A 27,516-nucleotide genomic window follows, 5' to 3' on the forward strand; every position below is an offset into this window, starting at 1 on the left:
TACTATGAACTTTTACAGTACAAGAATTTTTCATAAATCTTATAGTCTTTTAAAATTTATTCTCTTATTTTTATGTCCTCAACCTGAGAGTAAGGGGTATAATTTATACTACTTTTGCTCATCCCTCCTCTACCCCTGACCCCAGTACTTAGCAAAGGAATGGGTATGTATTAGGTAGTTAATAATATCTATTAATAAGTGAAGCCTTTTTCACAATTTTAAAAGAAAGTATCTGAGTAATAAGTGAAAATTTTAAGTCAAAAATTCCATTTTGGGGGGAAGAGTAATCAAATCTATAGTTTGTTTTGATTTGTGTTTTTTTTGTAAGTATGGGATACCATTTTAAATCAAAATGATGCCCTGAAACATTTGTCTATCAAGGTTCATTTTGGAGATTTTTTTAATGAAAATTTTTATACATATAATTTTACTATCTTACTTCAAGTAAATAATTATTGGTCCCCTCATTGCTCAGAGAGAAACGGTTGACAGCCTTTTGAAATATTGAAATCCTATAGGTAAGAAAGTATTTCATATACATACAATACATTTATAGACCCTTGTATCTGGTTTTATTGTATATTATTACATCATTGATACTTAGTAAAATATTTGTTGATTATGGAGTTGACATAAAAATCTTTGTGTTTACTCCATATCCATTAAAAACTATCTAAATTCCAAAAGAAATGAAACATTTGAAAAGTTTCAAATGTTTGGGGTATGCTCTTGAGCATTCATTTCAAATCAGATTTAATGAGTATAAACTGTCAAATACCCAAACAGGTCTATAATCTTTCTAATTCAGGAGTTCCCTCCTGTAATACAGCTTAGAACCTTTTGCATACTCTTCCTCTCAGAAGTTCAGCAAAGCAAGTCCTCTCAATATTGGACACATTTCTTGATTTCTCCTAATATTATGAGGATACCAGTGAAACATCTTTGCCATCTACCTATCATCCCTTGCTCTTAACATATGATTAGCTATCTCCTTCTGTCATAGAATTTCTTGGTGACATCTTTTACTCTAGTTCTTATTGTTCATCATTGTGTATGGAAGCTTGTTCACACCTCTCCCTTGCCTACTGTGATTCTCATCTTTAATTCTTTTTTTTGAGAAAATATTTGTTTTTAACTTTCATTTTTTTAAATGTTGAGGCCCAAATTCTCTTCCTCCCTTTACTCTTCCCCCCTACCCATTGAGAAGGCAAACAACTTTTTTATTCATTCTCCAGTTGGTAGGCATCCCTTCCATTTCTAATTCTTCGTCACCTCAAATAGAGTTGGGATAATTATTTTTGTACACACAGGTCTTTTTCCTTTTTCTTTGATCTCTTTCGTATATAGACCTAGTAGTAATATTGTTGGGTCAAAGGGTATATACAGTTGATAACCCTTTGGGAATACTTCCAAATTGTTCTCCAGAATGGTTGAGCTAATTTACAACTCTACCAACAGTGCATTAGTGTCTCTATTTTTCCATCCTCTCCAGCATTTATTATTTTTCTTTTCTGTTATATTACCCAATCCAATAGGTATGAGGTGGTACCTCTGAGTTGTTTTAATTCGTATTGCTCTAATGATTAGTGATTTAGAGCTTTTTTTCATCTGCCTAATGATAGCTTTGATTTCTTCAGAAAACTATTGATATGCTTATACTATCAGTTGTGGAATGGCTCCTATTTTTACAAATCTTGCTCAGTTCCCTATGTATTTGAGAAATGAGGCCTTTATCAATGAAACTTATTACAAAATCCCCCCCCCCCCCCGTCCTGCTTTCCCTCTAATTTTGGCTACATTGGTTTTGTTTGTGCAAAACCTTTTAAATTTAATGTAATTAAAATTGCCCATTTTGCTTCCCATGATCCTCTCTGTCTCTTATTTGGTCATAAACTTTTATCCATAGATCTGACAAGTAAATTTTTCCATGCTTCCCTCATTTGCATATGACATCACCCTTTATCATGTATCCATTTTGACCTTATCTTGGTTGTAAGCTGTGCATTGTTGGTCTATGCCTAGCTTCTGCCAGACTGCTTTCCAGTTTTCACAGCATTTTTTTGTCAGATAGTGAGTTCTCCCAAAAACTTGGATCCTTGTGTTTATCAAGCACTAGATTACTATCGTCATTTACTACTATGTATATTGTGTACCTAATCTATTATTTTGAAGATTTCTTCTTTGAAACATAGTTTGAAATTGGGTACTGTTAGGCCACCTTCTTTCACATTTTTTTCCATTGATTCTCTTATCTTTAATTCTTTGAAGACAGTGGCATTCCAGGTATTGGTGCAATATTAGTAAAATGTTAGTATTGAAGAGAGATGTACCTTTGCTTTGAAGGGAAGTATCAGGTCACTAAAGTAGCTTTCCAGTTGATTGAAAGAATTCCAGCCTGCTTTCTTTTTTTTTTTAAACTGGTCTTAGCTCATTTTCCATCTGTACTGTCTGTCCCAGATATACATATTATGGGGTGAACCCTATTAGGGTGTCAGTCCAAATATATGTTGAAATCTGTGCAATAGATCTTCCTCATCCACTAGGTCTTTTCAGCATGGATGGACAGGCCAAGCTCCTTTAAGGATCTTTCAGGAATCTCTGAAATTTCCTATTGCTTAATATAGTCAATACAATGTTATCTGCAAATGAGTGAGCATCTGGAAGACTTCACCAACTACAGGATATCACTTCTTGATGTTGACTCTATGATGGACCTCCTGCATCACAATGACAAATACCTTTGGTGAGCATATATCTCTCTGTTTTATGCCTCATCTGATGTTTATTATGAAAGGGTCACTTGCTGAACAGGGTTATTTATGTTATATCTTTTAGGAAATTCTGAATGATCTTGATGGATGAATAGATGTTTACTGATGATCTAAAAGCTGTGATTCTTAGCACCCATGATCCCCTTTCCTACCTTTTTGCCATCAGTGGAAGGAGGCCTCATAGGATATTTTTTTATGTTTTTATATTTCAGTGTTTCATCATAAAAAAAAAATGATCACAGGATGGCCAGACATGGTAATTTGCTTCTTCATAATTATCTAAGTCAGTATTAGAAAAATAGACTTGGTCTGTTATGAGGGTCACAATTAAAACATTTCCAGTGTGTGTTCCACTGGGATAGCCTTTAAGGACTTCCACCCTTCTTCACCCTTAAATAACACACTTGGACTAAGACTTTATGGAGCTTTATCAACATGTTCTAGAAAAAAATTTAAGTTTATTAAATCAGAGCATACTTGGGAAATAAAAGCTTAAATAAACATATGAATTCACTAAAGTATGAATGTCAAGTCCTAAAATGTAGTTTTCTAGCATTTATTATGTGCCAGATAATATGATAGGTTGCAAAGAGAAAAATGAAACAGCCGCTGCTCTCAAAGTGTTTCTACTTTCTCAAGGGAGGTAAACTTGAAAATATAGAAGCATTTGCCAATTAAATACAAAATAGATAACAAAGTAGTTTACAAAGGTAGAAGGAAAGAAAAACAGGATCCTAAGAGAGGACAGAAGAAAAGATGTATAAACTTCTTTGTTGTCTTGTAAATAGTTTATGTAAGCTAGATTAATTCACCTAGAATGTTTTTTTTCTCTTCCTCCAACTTAATCGTTCCAAGTAGTTTTCTTTCTTCTATGCCTAATCTTTTGCATTGTTAATTCAAATTTCACACTGGTATTTTGGTATATGAAGCTTTCTTTGACTAACTGCTATGTATAATAATCTTTCCTTTACCAGCGTTCCTGTAAGAAATAATTTTTCTCTAATTATTTGTCATCCTTTTTAAAAGAAAAAAATACTATATTATTTTTAAAGAACATTTTCCATATTAATATAAATTGTATTTATATGAATTTTCAATCTTTTGATAGACTAACTTCTAGATATTTTATCATTATTTTAAGTGGAATTATTCTTCCAACCTTTTTTTCTTGGCTTTTATTAGTAATGCTAATGATTTTTAAAAACTTATTTTGTATATTGCCACTTGGATAAAGCAATTGGTTGTCTTAAATTTATTCACCAATTCTCTAGAGTTTAAGTAAACCATCATGTCACCTGCAAATGTTATAAAATGAGGTCTTCTTTAATTATGTTTAGTACTTTAATTTCTTTTTGTTGTTTTCCTCATGCTTTAAGTATTATTTTTAGTACTTCTGAATTAAATGATAGAGGAAAGAGTGGCATCTTTGATCAGTCTTGAACTTACTAGGAAATCATAAGTGATATCACTATACTTTGAATGCATACCTTCCTTATCTTTGTTCTTTTTTGATTCAAGACTTATCTTAAGTTTTAGCCAATGTGATAGGTATGAGGTGGTACCTTAGAGTTTGATTTACATTTCTCTAATCAATAGTGATTTAGAGTATTTTTTTCATATAACTAGAAGATAACTTTGATTTCTTCATCTAAAAACTCCCTGTTCATATCTTTTGCCTTTTCAACTTTGAATGTTTTTGATTCTGTGGATTCCTAACACATTAGGTTGGTAGAGGGATCCCTGAGATTGTGACGGAAAGCCATCAGAATAGGAAAAAAGCATCTAGCTGCAGAACAAGAAGCATAGAATTGAGGGTAGAAGGAGCTAATTTTTGCCTTGCTAATGATTCCTTAACCTCTACTATATAACCTGGCTGAAAATGAAAATCTCAGATGAGTTTAGACATAAATTTTTGCTCTCCTCCCCACTTTTCTTGAGGAGAGGCAGGTGGAAGATACCAGTCATTTTTGCAGAAGAACAGAGCAATGGAAAAGTGAAATGTGAGGAAGTTCCTCTTGGATCAAGTGTAAATTTTTCTGTTTGGCTTTTAAAGAACTTCACAATTTGACTCCCTCTTATCTGTTCAGACTTATTATTCCTCTTCACATACTCAATGTCCACCAAACAAGCAAACTTTTTGCCCTCACATAGAATACTCCATCGTTGTCTCTGTGCCTTTGTATAGACTATCCCCCCATACCTGAAATGCATTCCCTTACCTCAATCTCTCAGGATCTCTAGCCTTCTTCAAAATTCAACTCTGATGCCATCTCTTATGTAAGACCTTTCTTGATCACCATCCTTCCCTTCCTCTCTAGCTGCTACTATTTTATGTATATAGAATGTAATCTCTTTTAGGGCAGAGACTATTGGTTTTTTCCTTGACATCACCAGGGCCTATCATAGTCCCAAGCCTGTGGTTGATAATTAATAAATATTTCTTGATTGGTTGGTTGGAAGAAGGACAACATTTATTGATTAGAGCTGAAGATTTTAAGTTCAGAAGGAATAAGAGAATCAAAATGAAACTCAAAGAGCCTAGGTTAAAAAGAGAACTTAAAGTGTTTTTTTCCTTTGATTTTCAGAAACACCTAGGTGGAACATTAAAGTTAATGTCCCCTTTAAGTAGGAATGGTCCAGGGGCAACTAATGCAGTGGATAAAGCACTGACCCTGGATTCAGGAAGACCTGAGTTCAAACCTGGCCTCAGACACTTGACACTTACTAGCTGTGTGACCCTGGGCAAGTCACTTAACCCTCATTGCCCCGCCCCCCCCCAAAGGGAATGGTCCTTATAAGTGAATTTGTATTCACACACACACACACACACACACACACACACACACACACACACACACAGTAAAGAAGATTCAAATTGTACTCCAGGGCTGAGTTCGAGAGGCTGAGCTAAAGAAAGAATGTCATATTGGGGAAAATATATTTGAAATTAGGTTTGGTTACAATGCATTAACATTTCTGCAAAATGAGGTTGGTCAGTTTGATGTAGGTTGTGCTTGTATTTGTTCAGGGCAATTAATTAACAACCTCCTTTGTGTCAAGCACTATGCTAAGAACAAGAGATACCAAAAAAAATACAAAAGGGTGAAGAGACAACATGCAGATAGCTATGTATAAATAAGATATATATACAGGATAAAATGGAGATATTAGAAGGAAGGCACAAACATTAAAAAGGAAAAGGAAAGGCTTCTTTCCCCTCTGTTCATTGGAGAAGGGAAAAAAAAAGAGCATTTTGGTACAGTTTTTCTTTATGTTTGTCTGAACTTGTGCATTTCTTAGGTGTAAGGAACTCCCAGTGAAACTCTCTAGCTATACAGATTGTCATGGTTCCTACAATTTATAGTTTTGGACACCTGCCTGGGATAATTGGGTGAAGGGACTTGTTTTGTTCCCATAGACAATCTGTGAACACAGGCCCATTGGACTCCAAAACCAAACCTTTATTGACTATGTTAGGCTCCCTTTCTAATTAAAGAAAATAAATTAGAATGAGGTATTAGCATTTATTTTCTAGGAAAGAGAGGATGAAAGAAGGATTGAAGCCAAAAGAACTGCTTAATTGATAAAAGATTATTTTTCTGGTTAAGATTTCCTTTTCATTCAAGGTTCAGGGTTGAGCCTTTAACAGCCTGTTACCAGAGAAAAAGAATAACTTACACAGAACAAAATGAATCTTTAATGAAAAAGAGAACTTCCAAGCATTTCTGATGAAAAGACCAGAGCTGAATAGAAAATTTGAATTTTAAACACAGGAGTTAAGAGACACATAAAAAGGGAAACACGAATGTACAATGATAAAGAACTATACAAGGAAAAAACATTATAATATAGAGGTATAATATATGTGTCTCCTATGAACTCTATCATCATCTTGGGTCATATAGCAAGTTTAATTAGAAGGACTGAAGTGGTTCTGTTATGTTTTGTAGGGTATCAAGAGAAGAATGAAAGGTGATGTAAAGAGGAATATATTGGGGAAGGGCAAAGGAAAGTTAGGTAAAATTATCTCTCATAATCATGGTGTGCCAATAGACATGTATACAAACAGAGGAAGGCATGGGTGGAGCAGCTGACAATTCATTGAACTTCACTCATCTGAACTGTTTAAAGGTGAGAAGAATATGTTAAACATAGTTGCAGAAATACATTTTACTTAAGGGGAAGCAAGAGGGAAAGGAACGATGGGAATTAGAGTGAGGGTAAATTAAGTGATGGATTAGGACTAAGCAAAACAAAGCCTAAGGATGTATGAAAATATTTATAGCTCTTTCTGAAGTAGCAAAGTTTTGGGAATCTGAAGGCTGCCTATAAATTGGGAATGACTGAAAAAGATATGGTATATAAATGTGATGGAATGCTATTTTTCTGTAGGAAGTGAAGGGAATGACTTCAGAGAAACCTGGAAAGATTTATATGAGCTAATGCAGAGTGAAGTGAATAGTGATTGGAGAACAACTTATACAATGACAAAAAATCTGATCAAGACAAACAGCTTTGAAAAAATTAGGAACTCAACAATGATTCCAGATGACTGAAAATGAAATATGCTACCTCCTATGTTTGAACCTTGGTTCATATTCTACCTCAGGCACTTACTTAGTAGGTGACCTAATAGAGAAGTACAGTAGTTGGAGTATGTAAGGAGATATACATTTTTTTTTTTGTGCATGGCCAATGTGGACATTTGTTTTGTTGTTGTTGTTGGTTTTTGTTTTGTTTTGTTTTTTGTGGGGCAGTGGGGGTTAAGTGACTTGCCCAGGGTCACACAGCTAGTAAGTGTCAAGTGTCTGAGGCCGGATTTGAACTCAGGTCCTCCTGAATCCAGGGCTGATGTTTTATCCACTGCAACACCTAGCTGCTCCCTGGAAATTTGTTTTGTTTGACTATATATATTTGTAACAAAAGTTATGTTTCATAGAGGAGAGGGGGCATTGAGGAGAGGAAAGTGGATTTTTGGTGATTAAAAAAATAAAATGGAATTAAAAACAAAAAGAAAAGGTATAGTAATAGGAGATGGAGTGTTGGATTCATGGAACAACAGGAAAGCTTTTTTTTTGTTGCTGGATCACAGAGTACGTGGAGGGGGAAAAGCATGAGTAGACTGTAAAAGTAGGAAGGGGTCAGGGTCACATTGTGAAGGGCTTTAAGAACTAAAAACTACATTTTTACAGTATTTGATCCTGGAATTAATTGCAAGGAGCTAGAGTTTATAGAGGGGAGATGATATGGTCAGACCTACACTTTGGTACCTGAGTTGAGGATGGACTGGAGTGGGGAGAGACTTGGGGCAGGGAAACCTCAGCAGGTGACAGCAATAGTCCAGGCATGAGGTGGTGAGGGCCTGTACCAGGGGAGTAGATGTGTGAGTAATGTGAAGAGCTTATCTGAGGCTAACCTGAGACTGGAGAACAGGTTTGGTGTTGCCCAGTGCTATTCTCATTGCAGGTGTGTAGCTTTTGTTGGAAGGGATTTGACCCAGATTGTCAGTTGCCCAAAATGTCAGACAAGAATTCTGAATTTATTTTCCAAGCAACCATTTACATTAAAGGCAGAAACAATAACTGCATTAAATAGTATTTCAGGGATGTTAATTTGATCTATGATTTTTATCTGTCATCTCTCAATGTCGTGACATGATAGCCAAAACAGATAATGTAATTTAAGGGTACATCCAAAAAAAAGTTTGGTGTCCAAAGTGATAGAGGGTAATAGACCCATTTTATACCCCAATCCACATCTGGAATATTATATTCATTTTTAGGTTCCTTATTTTAGGAAAGACAACAAAATATACTTGTGTTCACCCAAAGGAATTTAGCTAGGATCATGAGAAGCCTAAAGTAATGTATTTAGTGGTGGTGTCAGTAAACCTAGGTTTAAGTCCTAACTCTGTGACTTTGATTATTTTGTCTAACTTTGGGTAACTCTTCCCAACATCTCTAGGTCTCATTTTATCATTTGTAAAATAGGTTGAGCTATATGATCCCTAAGGTCTTTCTCTAGCTTTTAAATCCAGTGAATCTTCTTATGCCATACAAGGTTTAAGAGGACTGGGAAAGCTTATCATATGAAAGAGAAGATTTAGGGTGGTTATAATAGCTTTATTTAAATACTTGTGGAAGACCAATTTTTTCCCCTATGGCCTTAGGCAATGGAACTGCCTAAGTAAATTACTGAGATTACAGTTTATGTTTGTTTTTTGTTTTTGTTTTTTGCGAGGCAATGAGGGTTAAGTGACTTGCCAGGGTCACACGCTAGTGTTAAGTGTCTGAGGCCAGATTTGAACTGGGTCTTCCTGAATCCAGGGCGCGGTGCTTTATCCACTCTGCACCTAGCTGCCCCCTAACAGTTTATGTTTGTTAACAGAACTATGCAAGAGTAAAATAGACTGCCTTGGGCAGGTGTAGTGACTTCCATGTCACCAGAGATCTTTAAGCAAAAGCTGACTTAGTACTTGTTAGGATTGTTTAAAAAAAAAAAAAGCATTCCTGTTCCTATAATTAAGGGTTGAACTAGATGACGCGTGAGTTCCCTTCCAGCTCTAGGACAGTGGTTGAGGCATCTTGTGGTATAGTGGTTTGAGTATGAGTTGCAATCAAGAAGATCTGTATTCAGATACCACTTCCAACACTTAATGAGTGACCCTGGGCAAATCACTTTTCTGAGTTTGTCTCCTTATCTTCAAAATGGGGATATTAATACCTATGATACCTATGCTTCACAAGGTTTCTTAGGCACAAGTGAGATGATGTAGGAAAAGCACTTTTTAAAAGTATATGTTGAACTATATATTGTATATAATGAATCCATACTGTACTTACCAGACCAGAATGGGATCCCCTCTTTCCTCAGTGACCCTGCTTTTAAACTCACCCTCTCAGATCCTACTATACCCTGTCATTTTCAGCAGAGTGCTCCCTGTGGTTCCCTGGGCCATGCCATGCCCCTGAACTCTATCTTTGGGTCTCCCCAATTAAACTGAGGCTCTTTGAACAGGATTATGTTGACTTTTCATTTGTCTTCCTAGGGATTAGCACAGTTCTTAGTACATGATAAATATTCCAGTGCTTTCCTTTTTTTCATTCCATATGATAAATTCAGGGAAAAAACAATAAAAAATTCTTTCCTCTTACTACAGTTAACTCAGTGATTCATTTTTGGTCCTTTACATATTTTTGTTCTCCTTCACATTCAGGCAGGGAGAATACAAACTCAAATTGCAAAGGAAAAAAATGCGAGTTTTCCATTTTTTTTTTTAGTCAGTTTTATTTTGAAAAAGGACTAGCCCCACTTACAACTATTTTTCTATCTCAGCTCTCACATAGAATTATCCTAGGTCAAGCCCATATTACCACTCCATGGCATATTACAATAGATCCCTAAGTGTTCTACTTTTCAAGTCAATAAGAACTGACTAAGCACTAACTCCGTGTCAGGAACTGTGCTTTCCAAGTGTCTTCCTCTTCAGTCTATTCAGTTCCAACCTCATTTAGCCACTAAAATGATTTTCCTAAAACATAGGTCCAAACATGACACTCCCCTCCAACTCAGTAAACTCTAGTGGTTCCCTATTACCTCTAGAATCAAACACAAATTCCTGTTTGGCATTTAAGCCCTGTATAATCTAACTCTAGACCGCCTTTCTAGTTCTTATTATACATACTCCCCTTCTTGGAGGCATCTGGTGGCAGAGTAGTGTGCTCACCCTAAAGTCAGAAAAACTTGAAATAAAAAATTATGTACTTAGTCACTAGCTATGTAACCCTGAGCAAGTCACTTAATCTCTTTCCTGCCTGAGTTGGGAGAGATGTCAAATGAGAGAGTTTACTAGGGTGACCTCATTGTGACATCTCTCCCATAGAATATAAACTCTTTGAGGGGTGTTATTTAATTTTGTATCCCTAGTGAAGGTACAAGCTAAGTATTAAATGCTTGTAAAATGACGATTGGTTTAAAAGGACTCATTTTGATTTCTCGTTCTGTAACTGTGATCCTGGGCAAGTAGCTTTACCCTTTGTGAATCTCAAACTAAAATACAGATTAGCATGTAAGGGCGTAAGACATACCTACAAAGTGATATTTAGAATTCTGTGGAAGACAAGCCATATAGACAGAAGCATGTCCCATATAGACTGTACATATACACAAGGGATTAAATTCCATAGCATTTTTCCTTGTATCAAAAGACTAGTTAATATTAGTCATTTCACTTATGTTATTTTAACCATCATTTTATATTAATAAAGCATTTTCTTGTTGATCATTTTCTTGGGTTTTTTTTATCGTAATAAGAAATCCTCACAGAATAATCTGGTTTATCTGTAGTTTTGTAAGATATATTAACCCTGCCAGATTTTTGTGTAAGTCCCATGAGCAGTGTGTGTTTGTGTTCTGCTTCCTTGGACGCCTTTCTTGGGCTGTTCCTAGTCTCTGAGCCATAGTTTTTCTCACGCTTAATAAATATTTGTGCTCAGGGTGGTGGGAAAACTGACTTGATTTATGGCAATGCGTTTTCATATTCAGAAATCCCCTTTGCACACAATAAGCCCTTGCTATGGATGTAAATTTATTATAAGCTAAGTGACTTATACCTACAGATCACTATGACATAATTGACAGAAGAGATTGATTTTTTAATAAATAATTGGTAAATACAAAGGACATGTACAGTAAAACAACTTTTGAAAAGGTTAATAGGTTTTTTTCTTACTGAAAGTAAGTAGAGTCTTTCAGCTGCAATACACATGGTGTCAGGACTTTTTTTTTTTCATTAAAATAATTCTATGTAAATGGTACAGTCATATTTTTGCATTTGAATTAGAAAAGTTATTCTCATAATTGCAAGGTTAAGGATTCTAACTTTATGGAGAAAAGCATCGGTACAATGTATAGATTTTGATATAAAAATTAGAAACTGAAGAAAACTGGGAAAAAGAATGGAGAGCACGAAATACTTACTACAAATAGCTCAGATTCATGGATAATAGTCCAGAAGAATTTAGGCAGGATCTAGGGGCAACATCCTGAGGGAAAGCACAAATTTTAAAAAATTCTTTTTTCCCAGGGCAGTACCTCTTTAACATCTTTATTGTGAGTGTTAAGTTGCCATTAGTTCTATCATTTATCAAACACTGGGATATCGTTTTCTGTTGCTTGCTTAGTGCTATATATATATATTAAAAATTGATACCAGAGTAGTTGGATGATCACGGCTTTATTATTTAGATTGAGGTCTGGCTAATGCTTTGATCCCCTTTATTTGTTCTTGTTTTTCATTATTTCTCTTGAAAAGGCCCCATAGAGCTTTTGTTCTTCAGATGAATTTTGATACTGTTTTGGAGAGTTCTACAGAGTACCTTTTTCATTGTTATCACATTAAAAGGGTAAATTAATTCAATTAGTATCATCACTTTTTTTTTTCCAAGTGAGGCAATTGGGGTTAAGTGACTGCCCAGGGTCACACAGCTAGTAAGTGTTAAGTGTCTGAGGCCAGATTTGAACTCAGGTACTCCTGATCCAGGGCCAGTGCTCTATCACTGCACCATCTAGATGCCCCAGTATCATCACTTTTATTCCCTTTGCTCTACCCAAACGTAAGCAGTGAATATCACATCAATTATTTGTCTTCCTCTGTTTCAGAAAAATTGTGTTGTATTTATATTGTATGAAATTATATTTACATAAATTTTGCAAGTGTCTTGGTAGGTTAGCTCCCATATTTTTAAGCATTTTGGTAATTTTGGTTATTTTTAATAGAGTTTTTTATTATTATTTCCAGTTTGTGTTAGTATTTTATAGGAATGCTGAGATTTTTATGTATTTATTTTGTACCTGGAAACTTTGTTTTCTAAGTATATCATCCAGTCATCTGCTAATGAAAATGATTTTTCTACTCTTGCTAAACTTTATGTCTTTAATTTTATTCTCTTGTCTTACAGCTATTGGTGACATTTCTAGAATTATGTCAAATATTTGTGGAGAGAAAGGGCATGCATACTTTATTAAACCTAGCCACTCAAGATTGTTTAATATACTTTTCATTAAATACTTTCAATGTGCATTTTTATACCAAAATATTTTATTTTTATGAGAATGTATTCTTTCCCTCAGTTTTTAGATGATCCTGGGTATGTACTTTACATTTAATACATACACACACACACACACACGTTTGTGTGTAGATATATTGTGATGAGTAAAATCTAATGTGTGTGTCCTTACCTGCCCCCTCCATTTGGGGGAGGGGGGAACTAGCTAAGAGTTACTGATAAATTCAGCAACAGTTTAAGCTTTTAAACATTTATGAAAGTATATTAGGGGTTAGCAAAGAGAGAGAGAGGGAAACCTGCCTTCACCCAGCTATCTAAGAGGGAACATGTGAAATTCTGAAAGATAGGAAACCTGTCTACCCTAACCTGCTTCTTCTGCCACCACAAGCTTGTTCCAGTCACCAAAGAAACAGTTTCTCAGTCTGTTCAAGTGGAAGCTTCCTGCTAGACCAGAAGAGGGGCAGTCCCACACACAGCTAATTGGCTGGTAGCATTCAAGTCCATTGATTGACATGACTTGAAGGCAGTCCATGAATTGTGAGGTAACTTCTGGACCTAATCTGACCTTAGAAACCTCAGAAAGGTCGCCTCATGTCACCTCAGGGGGTGAGGCCCTGGTTCTCACAATACACTCATAGTTATCTTTCAAGTACCCAAAGCAGTTGTAAATACAAAAGGTATTTTCTCAATCTTATAATATATGAAACACCTTACTATTTTTATGCCAAGGAACATCCCTTGAGAATTTATTTTGCTGTTCCCTTGTGCTCATTTTTTAATTTAAAATTAAAATTTTTAATTTTTCTCAATTATATGTAAAGATATTTTTTGAATTCCAAATTTTTTCTCCCACCCTCCCCCCTCCTGAGGCCAGCAAGCAATTTGATATGTTTTACATTACTATCACATTAAATATATTTCCACATTAATCGGGACAAAAGGAAAAAAAAACACAAGAAAGAACAAGAACAATAACAAAAAAGCAACAACAAAAGTGAAAATAGTGTGCTTCAGTGGGCATTCTGACTCCATAGTTCTTTTTCTGAATGTGGAGAGCATTTTCCATTGTGAGTCTTTTGGCATTGTCTTGGATCATTGTATTGCTGAGAAGAATTAAGTCTATCACAGTTAATCATCACATAATGTTGTTGATACTGTGTACAATGTTCTCTTGGTTCTGCTCATTTCACTCATCATCAGTTCATGTAAGTCTTTACAGGTTTTTCTGAAATTCATCTGCATATTATTTTCTTACAGCACAATAGTATTCCATTACATTTCATATACCACAACTTGTTATAGCATTCCCCAGTTGATGTATATTAATATTTAATATAATATATTTATTATATTAATATTATATTATATTAATATATTTAATATAATATATAATATAATAATTAACATCCCCTCCATTTCCAATTTTTTGCTACCACAAAAAGAGCAGCTATAAATATTTTTGGAAATGTGGGTCCTTTCCCCTTTTTTTATGATTTGTGTTCACTTCTTTTGGTTTTTTGGTTTTTTTTTTTATTTTGCAGGGCAGTGAGGGTTAAGTGACTTGCCCAGGGTCACACAGCTAGTAAGTGTTAAGTATCTGAGGCTGGCTTTGAACTCCGGTCCTCCTGAATCCAGGGCCAGTGCTCTATCCACTGTGCCACCTAGCTGCCCTTTGTGTTCATTTCTTAATGAATTTATTCTTATTTTAGTGAATGTGCTTCATGTGAGTTCTTTTAAATTAAATATCTGACCATTCTGTCAAAAGTACCACCATCCTTCCAATATCTTGAGTTCATAATTTCAGCATTATCCTGGACTTTTCAAATCTCCCTCAACCCACATATCCAATCAGTTGTCCACTTTTGCCATTTCTGCCTTCACGACTTCTCTCCCATTCATATACTTTCATAGCTACCATCTCAGTTCAGACCTTCATCCCCTCTGACCTATATCTTTCAACAGCCTCCTAACTGGTCTTCCTGCTCGAAGTTTTCCACCCCTCCAGTCCATCATTATGTACTGCTGTCAAAGTAGTCCTCTTTTAGCACAGATCTATGTGACTTCCTACTCAGCCAACTCCAGTGGCTTCCTCTAGGCCAAAATATAAATTCCTGTTTAGCTTTTAAAAAACTATACAACCTGAATCAAATATCTTTCCAGACTCACTGGGCATTACTGCCCTTCCTGCACTCTGTGATCTAGCCAAACTGGCCTCTTTGTACCTCACCCATTCTTTCTATCACTTCATGCCTTTGCACTGTATCCTATTCTGGAATGCATTGTGCCCTCTGCCCCCCGCCCCCTTTTCCTCCACCACAGACCTCTCTTAAGATGCAGTTCAAACACCATCTTCTTCATAAAACCTCTTCCTGATTCCCAATTGAAGTGCTCTCCTTCCCAAATCACATTACATTAAACTGTATTGTATATAGTTTTATTTTTTAACTTTTTATTTATGCTATATATATATATATATATATATATTTAATGTACTACTTCTCTTCCCTCTTCATAATATAAACTCATTGTAAGTAGGGAATGTTTCATTCTTCATACCTATGATATTTGTATGAATCCTTGGTCAATTGGTATGTGCATTCCGGACCTTTGATTTCATTGATATATAGGACACACTCTCTTCACCAAAACAGATCTACAGCTGTCTTGTAACTTGGTCTTAGAGAGTTGTTGGAGGCATTGATATGTTATGTCCAAGGTTGTTTATCCAGTATGCATCAGAGGCAACATTCAAACCTCAGTTCTTCCTGGCTCTATCCACTAGGATTATTTTAATATAATTATGCCTAGTTGACACAGAATATTTTAGATTTCTCATCTCAACCATATGAGTATTTTCTCTAGTGATGTAAATTAAAATACATCTATATGCACCCATGCTAGGCAGCTTTTGTTCATATTTTCCCGTTTTGGTTCCTTTTTGGGGTTGGGGGTTCACCTAATGACCTGGAAGCCTTCTTTTATCTCTTGACATCATGTGGAGACCGGTGGAATATGCAAGCTGTCATGACGATTATTCTTTGCAGTTTCTGCTTGAATTTATACCAGTTCTGTGTAGATCCCCTATTGCAACATGCTGCAGCCTACTTAGTGTGCCTTACATCTGTACCTTTTCATTGCCTTTGGAGATTATAGTGTCACTGAGCTGTATGTAGCAAGACAATAGTAGCAAAAGTATATTGGTATTAAAAGGTTTGGTCTTTGTTTCAGGGAATAGCTTAGAGGTCATTTAAAGAACTCTGTGGTTTCCCAAAGGTAAGAAAGATTGCTAGCCTGTTGTCCACTCTCTGTATATTCAAGGTATACATACTAATAGTTGAGCTTTGCTCAGCAACAATCAGTTATTAAGCACCTAATATGTACCCATCACTGTCTAAGTAGCTGGGAGAAACAAAGACAAAGAAGAAAGCTCTTTCCATCAAGGAATTTACATTTTATGGAGATGATAATTTAAGTATGTGTATGCACATATATATGTATCCCTGTATAAATACAAATAGATGGATATATCTAGATATTTAGATAGATCCAGGTATGTACGTATGTGTGTGTGTGTATATATATATATACACACACACACATATATATATATATATATATATATATATATCTTATGTAGATTTATATGTGATCAATCTACCTACCTACCATCCATCCATCCATCCATCTATACAAAATAGTTTAGAAAGGGGTGTACTATCAGTAGAATCACCAGAGGCCTAGTGTAGGATGTGGCATGAGCTGAGCCTTGATAGAAGGTAGGGATTCTAAAAAGGGCAGAGCAAATGTGGTACATTTTTGCCATGGGGGTCATCTGAGCAAATGTGCTAAGGAAGGCAATGGAATTTCATATACATGGAACAGTAAGTAGGCCAATTTAACTGAAGCAGGAGTAATGAATGTGGAATTAATCTGGAAAAATAGGTTGAAGCTGGGTTGTGGTAGATTTATCTTAGAGTAAATAGGGAACTACTAAAGCAGGGGTGTGACATGGTCAATCCTGCACTTTAGTAGCTACATGGAAAATGGATTAGAGGGGTGAAAAGATTGCAGTGAAAAGACTATTTAGGAGGCTATACATATAGTCCAAATAAGCATGATAAGGGCCTGAATTAGGATAGTTGTGATATGAATAGAGAGGAGGAAAGACACAGCCCCTCTAGGTTGATCATTTCTCAAGATATCCAAAAGAAAGGGGAAGATAAATGTGTGGGGGAAATTTTTTTTTAATTAAATTAATTTTTTAACATTTTGGGGGGGTAAATTTCAGGCCTTATTATCATTGAGAAAACATGATCAAGGGAATATCAAAAACAATCAACCACTGTCTTATATAAAACTGTTACAAGAAGATGTACATATCCATAGATTTCATCACTGATGAAAGAAAGAGATTGGAATAGGTGGGTTTTTGTGATGTTCTAGAGCAGACCATATCTTTCTGGTTATATTGATGACACAAAAGTATAGAGAATAAATAGTCTCATGGTGCTCATTTGTTGACTACTAAAAAACTCCATTTGATTTGATAGAGCAAAACACCCCCTTAAGGACTCTCCTTCTACAGGGTCATCTCCTTTTTGTGCATCTATCAAAATCATACAGACTTCCTTGACCTATGAGTTTTTTTAAATACACATCTGTGAATAATATGATGAGATCTCTAGGGAAGTTTATTGTTTGTTGAAAGTGCAATTAAGATGGCAGTCTTCTCTCTGGACAGAAAGAATATAAAATCATCATAGAATTTCTTTCCATTTACTTTCCCTTAACTTACATTGAATCTAGTCTAAGCTGGCAAATAGTTGGCAACATTTTGCAGAAAGTTATTTCTTCATGGTTTTGCTTTGAAATAAAGATTACATTTATTGCATTTAGCAATATATGTTACAGGCCTTTTTTTTTTGTTAAATGTTAACTACCATGGCGACTAGTGGCAGAAGGAAAACTGCTGCTTTGAGTCTGCTGCCAAGTAGGGGGAAATTTTTGCTATTGCTTTTCATCTTACAAAGAAGATAGGCTTTGCATGGGATCAGTCATAAGGTATATAAACGGAGCTTTATAAAATAAGCTTCTTTTGTTAACTAAAACTAAAATTCCATTCAGATTTGCTCTTGGAATATTGAGTAAATTTAATAGGTACTTCTTTTAGATGCTCTTCCCAGCCATGTGTTTATCTCTGAAACTTAAAGAAAAGTGAATACATTTGTCTGGGTAACATAAAGGTTTCCACAGCCACCAGCAGGAGGGGGAAAGAAAAGAGACCAAAGAGGTAAAGAAGGAGGAGGGAGAGAGAAGAGAGAGACACACAGCCCCTAGGCAATAATTTGTCTTCTGTAATATCAGGGGAAGCTTCTCCTTTAACTACGGCAGGATTTATTTTTAACTCCTTGGCTCAGTGTTTGTCAGATGATTCTGGCCATCAAACCGCTGGCTGAAACACCCAGCTCAGAGGAAGCGAGAATGGCTGAGGAAGGGGGTTGTCTGGGAAAGGGGGCGGGACTTTGGAGCTTGCCTGCTCTATCTGCAGCTCAGCCTCCCAGTCTGGGAGAGCTAGGGGTGCAGGGCTGAGTGAGTGGATTTTTCGGGTCCTACTGGGAATTAAAGGGTAATGGCTGCTTTCAACTGCTTAAAGAAATAATTACTATTGGTGTTTTGTGAAGAGGAAGCTGGGACCTGAGTATTCACAGTGAAGTTTGCTGCTGGGCGGCAAATTAATCTTTCCTTTGCTTGATGTTGCCATTCTGAAAGCGCCTCTAACCATGATCGATAGCTCCAAGAAGCAGCAACAGGGCTTCCCGGAGATTTTAACTGCTGGGGATTTGGAGCCATTGAAAGAAAAGGAATGCCTTGAGGTGAACAACCAGAAAAGTCTTAAGGAAGGTCAGTCTATCAACAGGGACCAAGCTGCAAAATAATAACTGTCAATCAACCTGCATGTTGCTACTTATCGTATTGTTAGTTATTTATATTTTCAAGCATGTACCTTTCATTTTCTAGGCTCTTTGCAAAGAGTAGGCTGCTGCTGCTGCTGGTAGCTATTACTAATTATCAAATAATATCCGCTGGGGCTTTACAGTAATTAATCTAGTAAAGACTCTTCTTAAATCAGTGGTTAATAAAATATATTGATATATTAATTCATTTAGAAATTGTGATATTCTCTAAGGTTGTGCTTTTCCCCCAAAATAAAGTGACTAGTGTTTTTTTTTTTAAAGAATAATGTTTCATTTTCAAAATTAGCTTAGACAGTTGCTTTTTTCCAACTATCAACATGTTGTTTGAGGGAAGGTTTTTTTTTTTCCATTTAATATTTTTCCCCCAACAAGAGGCTAAAATTCCTTATCAACAATTCTTTCAAACTGTTCTGCTTATAAGGAAAGCATATAGCTGAGGATGCTACAAGTTTTCCTTTAGCACTGTGATGGTAGGTGATTGGTCATCCAAGAAAATTAGTAAAACTGCTGGAACCTTTGAGCTGGTTCTCCTTTGCAGGAAGAATATGTTAAGGCACAGGTGCTGAGCAGCTTTGTCATTACCAGTTGAAGGTAGAGAGGTTTGAAGTTTAAGAAATCCAGGAGCTCCTACAAAAAATAACCATTGTTCCTGAGTTTGAGAGGAAAGATCATCTCTTCTCCGTTTTCTCTAAATTAGAACGATAATTTTCCAGCCCATTTTGAAAAAAGAATTGCATTTGTGTTTCATCTTCTTTGAGTTCCTGCCATCAGCCACCCCCTCATCTCCCCACACACTCTTGCTCATCTGATACAAGCCTAGAGATTAAATGTCATTGGTTTTATTTCTCAAATTAAGAACTTCAAAAGACAGAATTATTTGAGTCTTAATCTTTGTTAATTTAGATATTATTAATATTGAGAGTTTTAAAAATAAAGGTAAGAAAAATTAGTTGAAATTGGATATTTAAATTTCTATTTCTATATATTTTCACAAATATATAGGAACACCAGCTAGAAACAAATGGATTATGACAGTATAAATAGCAGTTTTTAGAAATAGAGCAGTCATTTTCCTTCTGTTCTTGCAGAGTAGATCCTACTTTAATTTTCATTATAAATGCACTTTCAGTAGCATTTTCTGGCCACCATTTCTATCACAACAGTAAGCATGATAAACTTTTTTTTAAAAATCAGTTGGGCTTTTAAAAATTATTACTAATGAAACTTAAGCTCCTAATGTTTCCATGAAGTTAAAAAAATTACTTTGCTTGGTGGAATAAGCAGGGAGAAAAGCAGACCTACATGCAAAACAGGAAGAGTGGGAGGCTTCTGGAGAAGGAATAAAAGGAAGGTATCACAGTGGAGAATATGGGAGAAGCACAGGAAGTGAATAATAGAGAATTTTTTTAAATGATAAAATAGGAAATAGAAAAATACAGTCGATTTTCCTATATGTATATGCATGCATCTGCATACAGAATAAGAATAGCCTGTTTGTTGCATAATTTGTAAAAGCCTCTCCCAAGAATACTTATTGATTAAATTTCTGACCTTGGTAGGATAAAATAAAAAAAATTTTTTTAAGTATTTTTCTTTCCCTTCTTGTATCTCTTCCCTGCATTAATCTATAAGTTCTTTCTTCATTTTTGTTTTTTTCTTTTACTTTGACATTTACATTTCATAGTTTGTAGATATTTACAGAGCCACAGAGACATTTTAGTCTATACATTCTTGCTGTGTCAAGTTGGAGGGGTAGAAGGGAATCTGGTGGTTGTTTTTTGTTTCTTTCTTTAAAGAAGTCTTATCTATGATAAAACTTATCTTCTTAAAGTTCTATGATTGCTAACACCAAACTTAGGTTTTACTCAATGTCTTAGATTATTTTGCTTTCCACACATGATATTATACAGAAAAACATTAGGGAGGGGATTAGTTGTTCAGCATTACGGTTCACAGGGATGATAGATTCCTTCATAGGTTGATAAAGGATTTCACTTGGTTTTATCTAGACCTGAAAAAAAATCACACACTTATCTAATCATAAGAATACTCCCATTTTCTTCATTCTTCTATGTGCAAAATTGGATTCCTGTAGAATTTGGTGTGAGAAGTGTTACATGGAAGAACTATGGATTCACTGAGTCAAATTGCAAAGGTTTTAGAATATGAAATTAAATGAAACCACTAAAGACCTTAAATTCCAAACTCTTAAGTCTGGATCATGTGGCCATTTCTCATTAAAATTTGTGTTGTTTAGATATGTCTGACTCTTGATGACCCCTTTTAGAGTTTTCTTGGCAAAGATACTGGAGTACTTTGGCATTTTTTTCTCCAGTTCATTTTATAGATGAAACTGAGGCAAACAGGTTGAATAACTTGCCCAGGGTCACATAGCTAACTAAGTGTCTGAGGCTGGATTTGAACTTAGGCCTTCCTGACTCCAGGTCCAGCACACTACTGAGCCACTTAGATGTCCATGATTTTTTTGAAAATAGCCATTATCTAAAGAACATTTACTTCTATGACATGCTCAGGAATATAATACTATACTGTTATCAGAAAGGAAATATTTAAAAATTAATATCAAGTATAGTATAGTTTCTAATTTTTTAATTGAATTTTGTGAAATATTGTTTCACATTATTCAGCTGCTTTTTAGGTGAAACGAAGGGAGAACATGTCAGTGTTTTCAAATGCTCAGGGTCAAGTGTATATATCACTTTTCCTGACGTATCTATACTTTGACATAGCTAAATGTAGTCCTAGGACCTCCCCTTCCCTATTTGCTCGGTTTTGCCTCTGCCTGCCCTGAGCCCTGTCTTTTAGTCCCCTTCAGGTCAGTATGATGGTATAAAGAGATAATGAGGTAAGAGAAAGCAAGTTTTGGGGGGCAAGGTATAATTCCAGCAGTGAAACTGTCTGTGTGATGGTCTGGTCACTTGACCTCACTGAGCGAGCCCCAGTTTCTTTTGTAAAATGGTACAAATACTTCAACCACTGTGAGTAAAGTTCTCCCTAGATTGTTTTTTAAAATATTTTCATTTATATCTTTTTTCCTTTATCTTTATCTCCAAATAAATCCTTCCTTGCTCCCTACCCAATAATCCTTTCTTTGTTACAAAGAGTATAAAATAAAGAGGAAAAAAAGTAGCTTAGTAAATTGATCAGTATTATCACTGCATTTGATTGTGTATGTGTGATACACACACATAGACCCCCACCTTTGCAGAGGGTAGCAATCTGCATTTTTACTAATCTGCTTCAGGGCTAAAAGCTTGGTCATTATAGAAGATTCAACATCAATTTTTAAAATCTTGCCATTTTTTGTAGTTGTTGTGTATGAGCTTCTGGGGGGGTTCTATTTATTTTGGATCAGTTCATTCCAGTCTTTCCATGCTTTTCTGAATTCTTTGTATTCATCATTTCTTACTATTCTGTACATTCTCAGATTACTGAGCATTTGCTTAGTTTCCAGTTCTTTGTTATCACAAAAAGAAATTTTATTGATGTATATGGGACTATTTTTTCTGTTTTAATCTTAAGGTGGAAGGGGGAAGAAAAAGGGATGAGCATCACAATAGGGTCATGGGGTATTAATTTTTTTAGCCACTTGGCAAAGCATAATTCTAAATTATACTGCAGACCATTTGGATATATTCACAGGTCCACTAACAATATATTGCACTTACCTAATTTCTTTTAGTCACTACAGTGTAATGTCCTATGGTAGCATGAGTTGCTAGATGGAGGAATGGGAACCATTGTACTAATGATAGCTAGCAATTATAGCATTTTAAGGCTTGCAAAGCCCTCTCTCTGTGTTTTCTCATTTAGTCCTCACAGGAGATAGGTGCTTTTGTTCTCTCCATTTTACAGATGAGGAAACTGTGGCACAGAGAGGTTAAGTGATTTGCCTAGGATCAAACAGCTAGGAAGTGGCTGAGGCAGAATTCCAACTCAGGGCTTCCACACTTTATCCACCCTGACAATGGCTGCCCTGGGAAGAAGGGGAGAAAATGAGATCTAGAAGAGGATTCAAAGGAAGGTAGGACAAAGACTGGCCTTTCTAAAGTATAGATGAACATACAGAAAGAACGTAATTAGGGACTCATCGGAGGACCAAGTTTTTTGGAGGGCCAAGTAAGAGTAGCAGGAGGCTACAAATTCTTTACCCTGAGAACCCTGCTGTCCCCTAACCCCACTTCTAGGTCCCTATCTCTGGATTCTAATTCTCTCTCAATTCTTCCCTCACCCACCCCCAGTTCTTCCTTTCTTTCTTCTTCATCTTAACCTGGAACTTTTCCTACCACCACTGGGTTCCAGTAAAAGTCCTTATTCCTACTGCATAACAGCTGAGAAAAGAGAGTTGTCTGTTACTGGTGCTGGAGTGAGAGAAATATCCTGGCATTTTTGTTGGAACTTTGAATGTATCTTCCTATAAAAATCTTGTCTGAGATACTCTTAACACTAGGATTAAGTTCTATAGTGCTTTTTGTCTGGTACCACACTTTTGGAACATTTTGAATCACAGGCTTTTTATCGGCTGACTTGTGAACGTTAACACCATTTTTTATAACTATTTAAAGGAAAATGTATTCTTATTTCTAGATAACTTAAATACAGAGTTTGTAAACTATAGGTAGGCTATCTAGGTAGAGAAGAAAACAATTAGCAGTTCAGTACTAATTACACAGCACAAATCTCAAATATTGGTGTATCTTTTATTCTGATATGGATGCTTGTTGTAGGTGTCAGGCAGGAAACAAAAATATGTAGCATTAGTGCATTTAAAAAGTTTAAGTAGGGGCAGCTAGGTGGCGTAGTGGATAGAGCACCGGCCCTGAATTCAGGAGTACCTGAGTTCAAATCTGGCCTCAGACACTTGACACTTACTAGCTGTGTGACCCTGGGCAAGTCACTTAACCCTCATTGCACCACCAAAAAAAAAAAAGTTTAGGTGATACTGATACTTCTGGAAAATATTTAGTAATTCCCTTTGGTAAATTAGAAATTGACACATTGTAATTGCTTTGACTAGCTATGGGGGCAGCTAGATGGTGCGGTCGATAGAACGCTGGCCCTGGAATCAGGAGGATGTGAGTTCAAATCTGGCCTCAGACACTTGACACTAGCTGTGTGACCCTGAACAAGTCACTTAACCCCAATTGCCTCAAACATCTGGGGCTATCTCCAGTTGTGCTGATGTATATCTTGCCACTGGACCCAGATGATTCTGGAGGAAAGAGTGCAGTTAGTTAGTGAACTTGCACAGCCCTCCCTCACTTAAATCCAGTTTACTGCAAGTCATGACATTACCCTGATGTCATGGTCCTCTTCAAGAGCAAAGGACAAACAACAAGAACTAGCTATGACACTTCAATTTCTTCGATCTATAATTTTGCCAATATGTGTACTCTTACACCAGTCATTCTGCCACAAACCAGGTCCTGAACACCTTGGTATTAGCTAAGGCTGGTCCTCATATAATAGCCTCTGTTCAATTCCTTTCCAGCTTTGTATGATCAGCTAGATTTTGCTTTCCCCTGAGATAGACTTCAAAAACACATGGTCACTTTCCACACCATAATTAGTAAGGAATCAGAGTGGGATATTAGTGTGAGGGTCTTTCTATAAACCATATCAATTTAACTGATTCTTCAGTATTCTGATACTTCCATGAGCCTGTGATCTCAACCATTGTGTGATGGTTGCTTTCAGTTGTGCTGAATGCTGCTTGTCCACACAGTCTGTTTGTAGATTTTGCCTATATTCTGGCACAAATTCTCTGCAAGGAAATGCTAGTGATCTTCTCAATCTCTTCACATTGTGTAAATACCAATGAGCATATAGGCTGTCCATTAGTTATACACCATGTATCAAGTTATACACTTGCTACATAACTGGCCCCTTTTCCTTTCTGATCATAAATCTCTCTGATTTTATCCTTTTTACCACTTCTCCTTTGAAATTATTTATTAGTAATATGTCATAATCTACTAACACCCACCCACTTATAGGTGATCTGCAACTCTAATTCTATGACTCACTTCCATACTGTATGAGAAGTACACTGATGCTGTAAGGGTGGAGCTTCATTTCAGAAAAGAACCGTTTATTCATTTAAAACTATGTCATTTCCAAAAGGCAGTCCAATTCTTCCTCTTTCTACCATTCAGTTCCGGGTCCAGTTCACTGTCTGTACACTAGTATGTCCAGTATTTATCTAATCAAACAATCAAATATTTATTGCTATGTTGTGTCAGGTACTTTGCTTAATGTTGGGGATACAAATATAAAAATACAGATACAAAAAACTGCTTCCCTGAAGGAACGTATACGCAGGGGTTTTTTGATGGGGAGCAAGAGGGTGATGGGGAAACTAGCAGCCAGGAGAAACAGGAGAGGTCTCATTTAAGAGATGCTTGAGGGCAGCTAGGTGGCACAGTGGATAGAGCACTGGCCTTGGATCCAAGAGGACCTGAATTCAAATCCAGCCTCAGACACTTGGCACTTACTAGCTGTGTGACCCTGGGCAAGTCACTTAACCCTCATTGCCCTGCCAAAAAAAAAGAGATGCTTGAGCCTCCTGATGAACCAGTTCTATAGGTTGTCCATCTAATTTTATATTGTAGTTTAGACAAAATAGGAATAAATATAATTCATCCACTTGGTTTTTCCTGGTTGGTCTTTTAAATGATTATAGATTTCACTTAGAAGACTCTGCAGTATTCTGGGGCCTGATATAATCTGCAAAATGTCACACATAAAAAAGTTGTCTCAGGTTGACCTTGCTAGTTATACAGAATTCATCTTTCCCTTGGATTCTGCAGTAGATATCCTCCATGATAGTGGAAGGTATTTTTGGCAATCATACTTCTCTCTGTGTTTTATACCTCTCTTGATGTTAATTAGAAAACAGTTGGTGAACCAAGTTCTTCATTGTTCCATCTTCAAATAATTTTGTGATTTTTCACATGTAGGCAAATACCTTGATAGAGGTGAGCATTTGAGGCAGTATTTTGCTTCACCAAATAAACTGTTTTAATAGTCAACCATAGTCATAGTAATAGCTAACATTCATATAATACTTTAAGGTTTGCAAGTGTCTTTCATTTGATCCTCACAATTGTATGAAGTGCCGATTTTACTCCTACTTTACAGATAAGGAAATCGAGGCCAAACAACGTTTTGAGTGACTTGTCCAGGGTCTCATAGGCAGTAGGTCTCTGATATAGGCTTCAAATTCGTATCTTCCTGATAAGTCCAGCACTTATTACCTTCTCTATTCTATTATTACTGAAAATAATTATAAATATCACGTTTCAAAGTTTTCAATGAATAAACAAGAGAAAGAGGCCATCATAGACAAGTTACTTATTTGCTACAGTAGTAATATGGAATCAGGGTTTCCTTCCCCTAGGTGGGTTGCCTGCCAAGGCTAAAGAGCCCCACCTGCCCGAAGCGACTGGTTTTAGGGCACCAGTGACTCGCCTTCGCCCCTTCTCCTGTTAGTGGAAACAGTTCCGCCACGAGAAGGCCAGGAGTTGGGCTTCCGTTGTCGGAGGCTCTTAGCCTTGGCAGGCAACCCACCTAGGGGAAGGAAACCCTGATTTTAAACCTCCGCTGCCTTGTGGCTATACCCATATATGGGAAAGGCTTTGGGAGTTAACCCCGAGGAAAAATCAGGAGTCAGAGTCCCTTAGGCAGTTGGATGTTGGACATCACATCCTTCTGGCAACTCCTGCGGCGACACTGGTGCCAAACTGTATTGGCTCTGCCTCTCCTTTGGATCCACCAGTGTCACGGAGAGGGAAAACCTGCTGCATGGACAACAGCTTGTTTTCCATATTGATCCGCCCAGGCCAGCGCCCTGGAGAGGACACTCCAGCTACTCCTCATGGGGTAGATACAACACAGGATGTGGCAGTTACCGGTTATAAGTCACTCAGGAGCTGTGGCTCCCATATCGGACTGCACAGCCACACTATGGCCTGTGGCTCTTTAAGGCGCTGATCCATGATTGTCCGCGACTGGTGGAGGCCTACTACTACTAATATGGAATCCAAGTTTGTTTTTTAAAATTTATTCTCAAGCTTTATAACATTCTCCAATCAGTTTCAAAGTTAGGGGAATGTGATTTCTAGTTCCACAATTTAAAAAGGGATATAAGCAATTCAGAGAAAACTTATAAGTAATTCAATAAATTCCCCATAACTAGATACCTTCAAGCAGAAATTGGTTACTTGTCAGGGATATTGAGGAGGGGATTGTTGATCCTCAGTCCTGGGACCAAAATGAGGTATTATTCAAGAATTTCTTTTCCTCTCAACAGGACCTAGCTCCAAGAATTCTTTCCTGTAAACCTTCCCTCCACCCCCAACAAAGGCCAGCCACTGCCATGTCTTATGCTGTGTGGTTCCTTCCTTTTCTGGTCCCCATTGGTTCCCCCCTGCCACCTCTTTGCCATATAGCCACTTCCTGTTCATGGCTGACATCTATGGCTAGAGATTTGTGAGATTTTTATCTTTATTATTTTTCAGCTATGTACCTAGTAAAACCAATTTTTGCTGTTATGCAGGTAAAATGAAGGAGAGACTATAAATTTTTCTAAGTTTTTGCTACTCAGTAAAATTATCTAAAAAAAAGAAGTGTACAAAAGTTCTAATTAGGCAACTTACTAACACATTTCTCATCCAGATC

The 27,516-nt window shown here is 36.4% G+C and overlaps 1 protein-coding gene across 8 annotated transcripts in view; it reads left to right on the plus strand.

Annotated features, from left to right (window-relative positions):
* Positions 1-27,516, plus strand: part of MRTFB (myocardin related transcription factor B) — a 258,398-nt gene that overhangs the window by 147,601 nt on the left and 83,281 nt on the right. The window contains exon 5 of one of the 8 annotated variants that reach the window (XM_043996573.1): positions 18,611-18,742. The exons of 6 other annotated variants lie outside the window; for them this stretch is intronic. In XM_043996573.1, the coding sequence (XP_043852508.1) occupies positions 18,611-18,742 (132 nt within the window). Of the gene's footprint in view, positions 1-18,386; positions 18,743-27,516 lie in introns of those variants that run through there. One more of the 8 variants, XM_043996542.1, reaches the window with a different exon arrangement.

This window comes from Dromiciops gliroides, chromosome 1 (assembly GCF_019393635.1).
Source record: "Dromiciops gliroides isolate mDroGli1 chromosome 1, mDroGli1.pri, whole genome shotgun sequence".
NCBI lineage: Eukaryota > Metazoa > Chordata > Mammalia > Microbiotheria > Microbiotheriidae > Dromiciops > Dromiciops gliroides.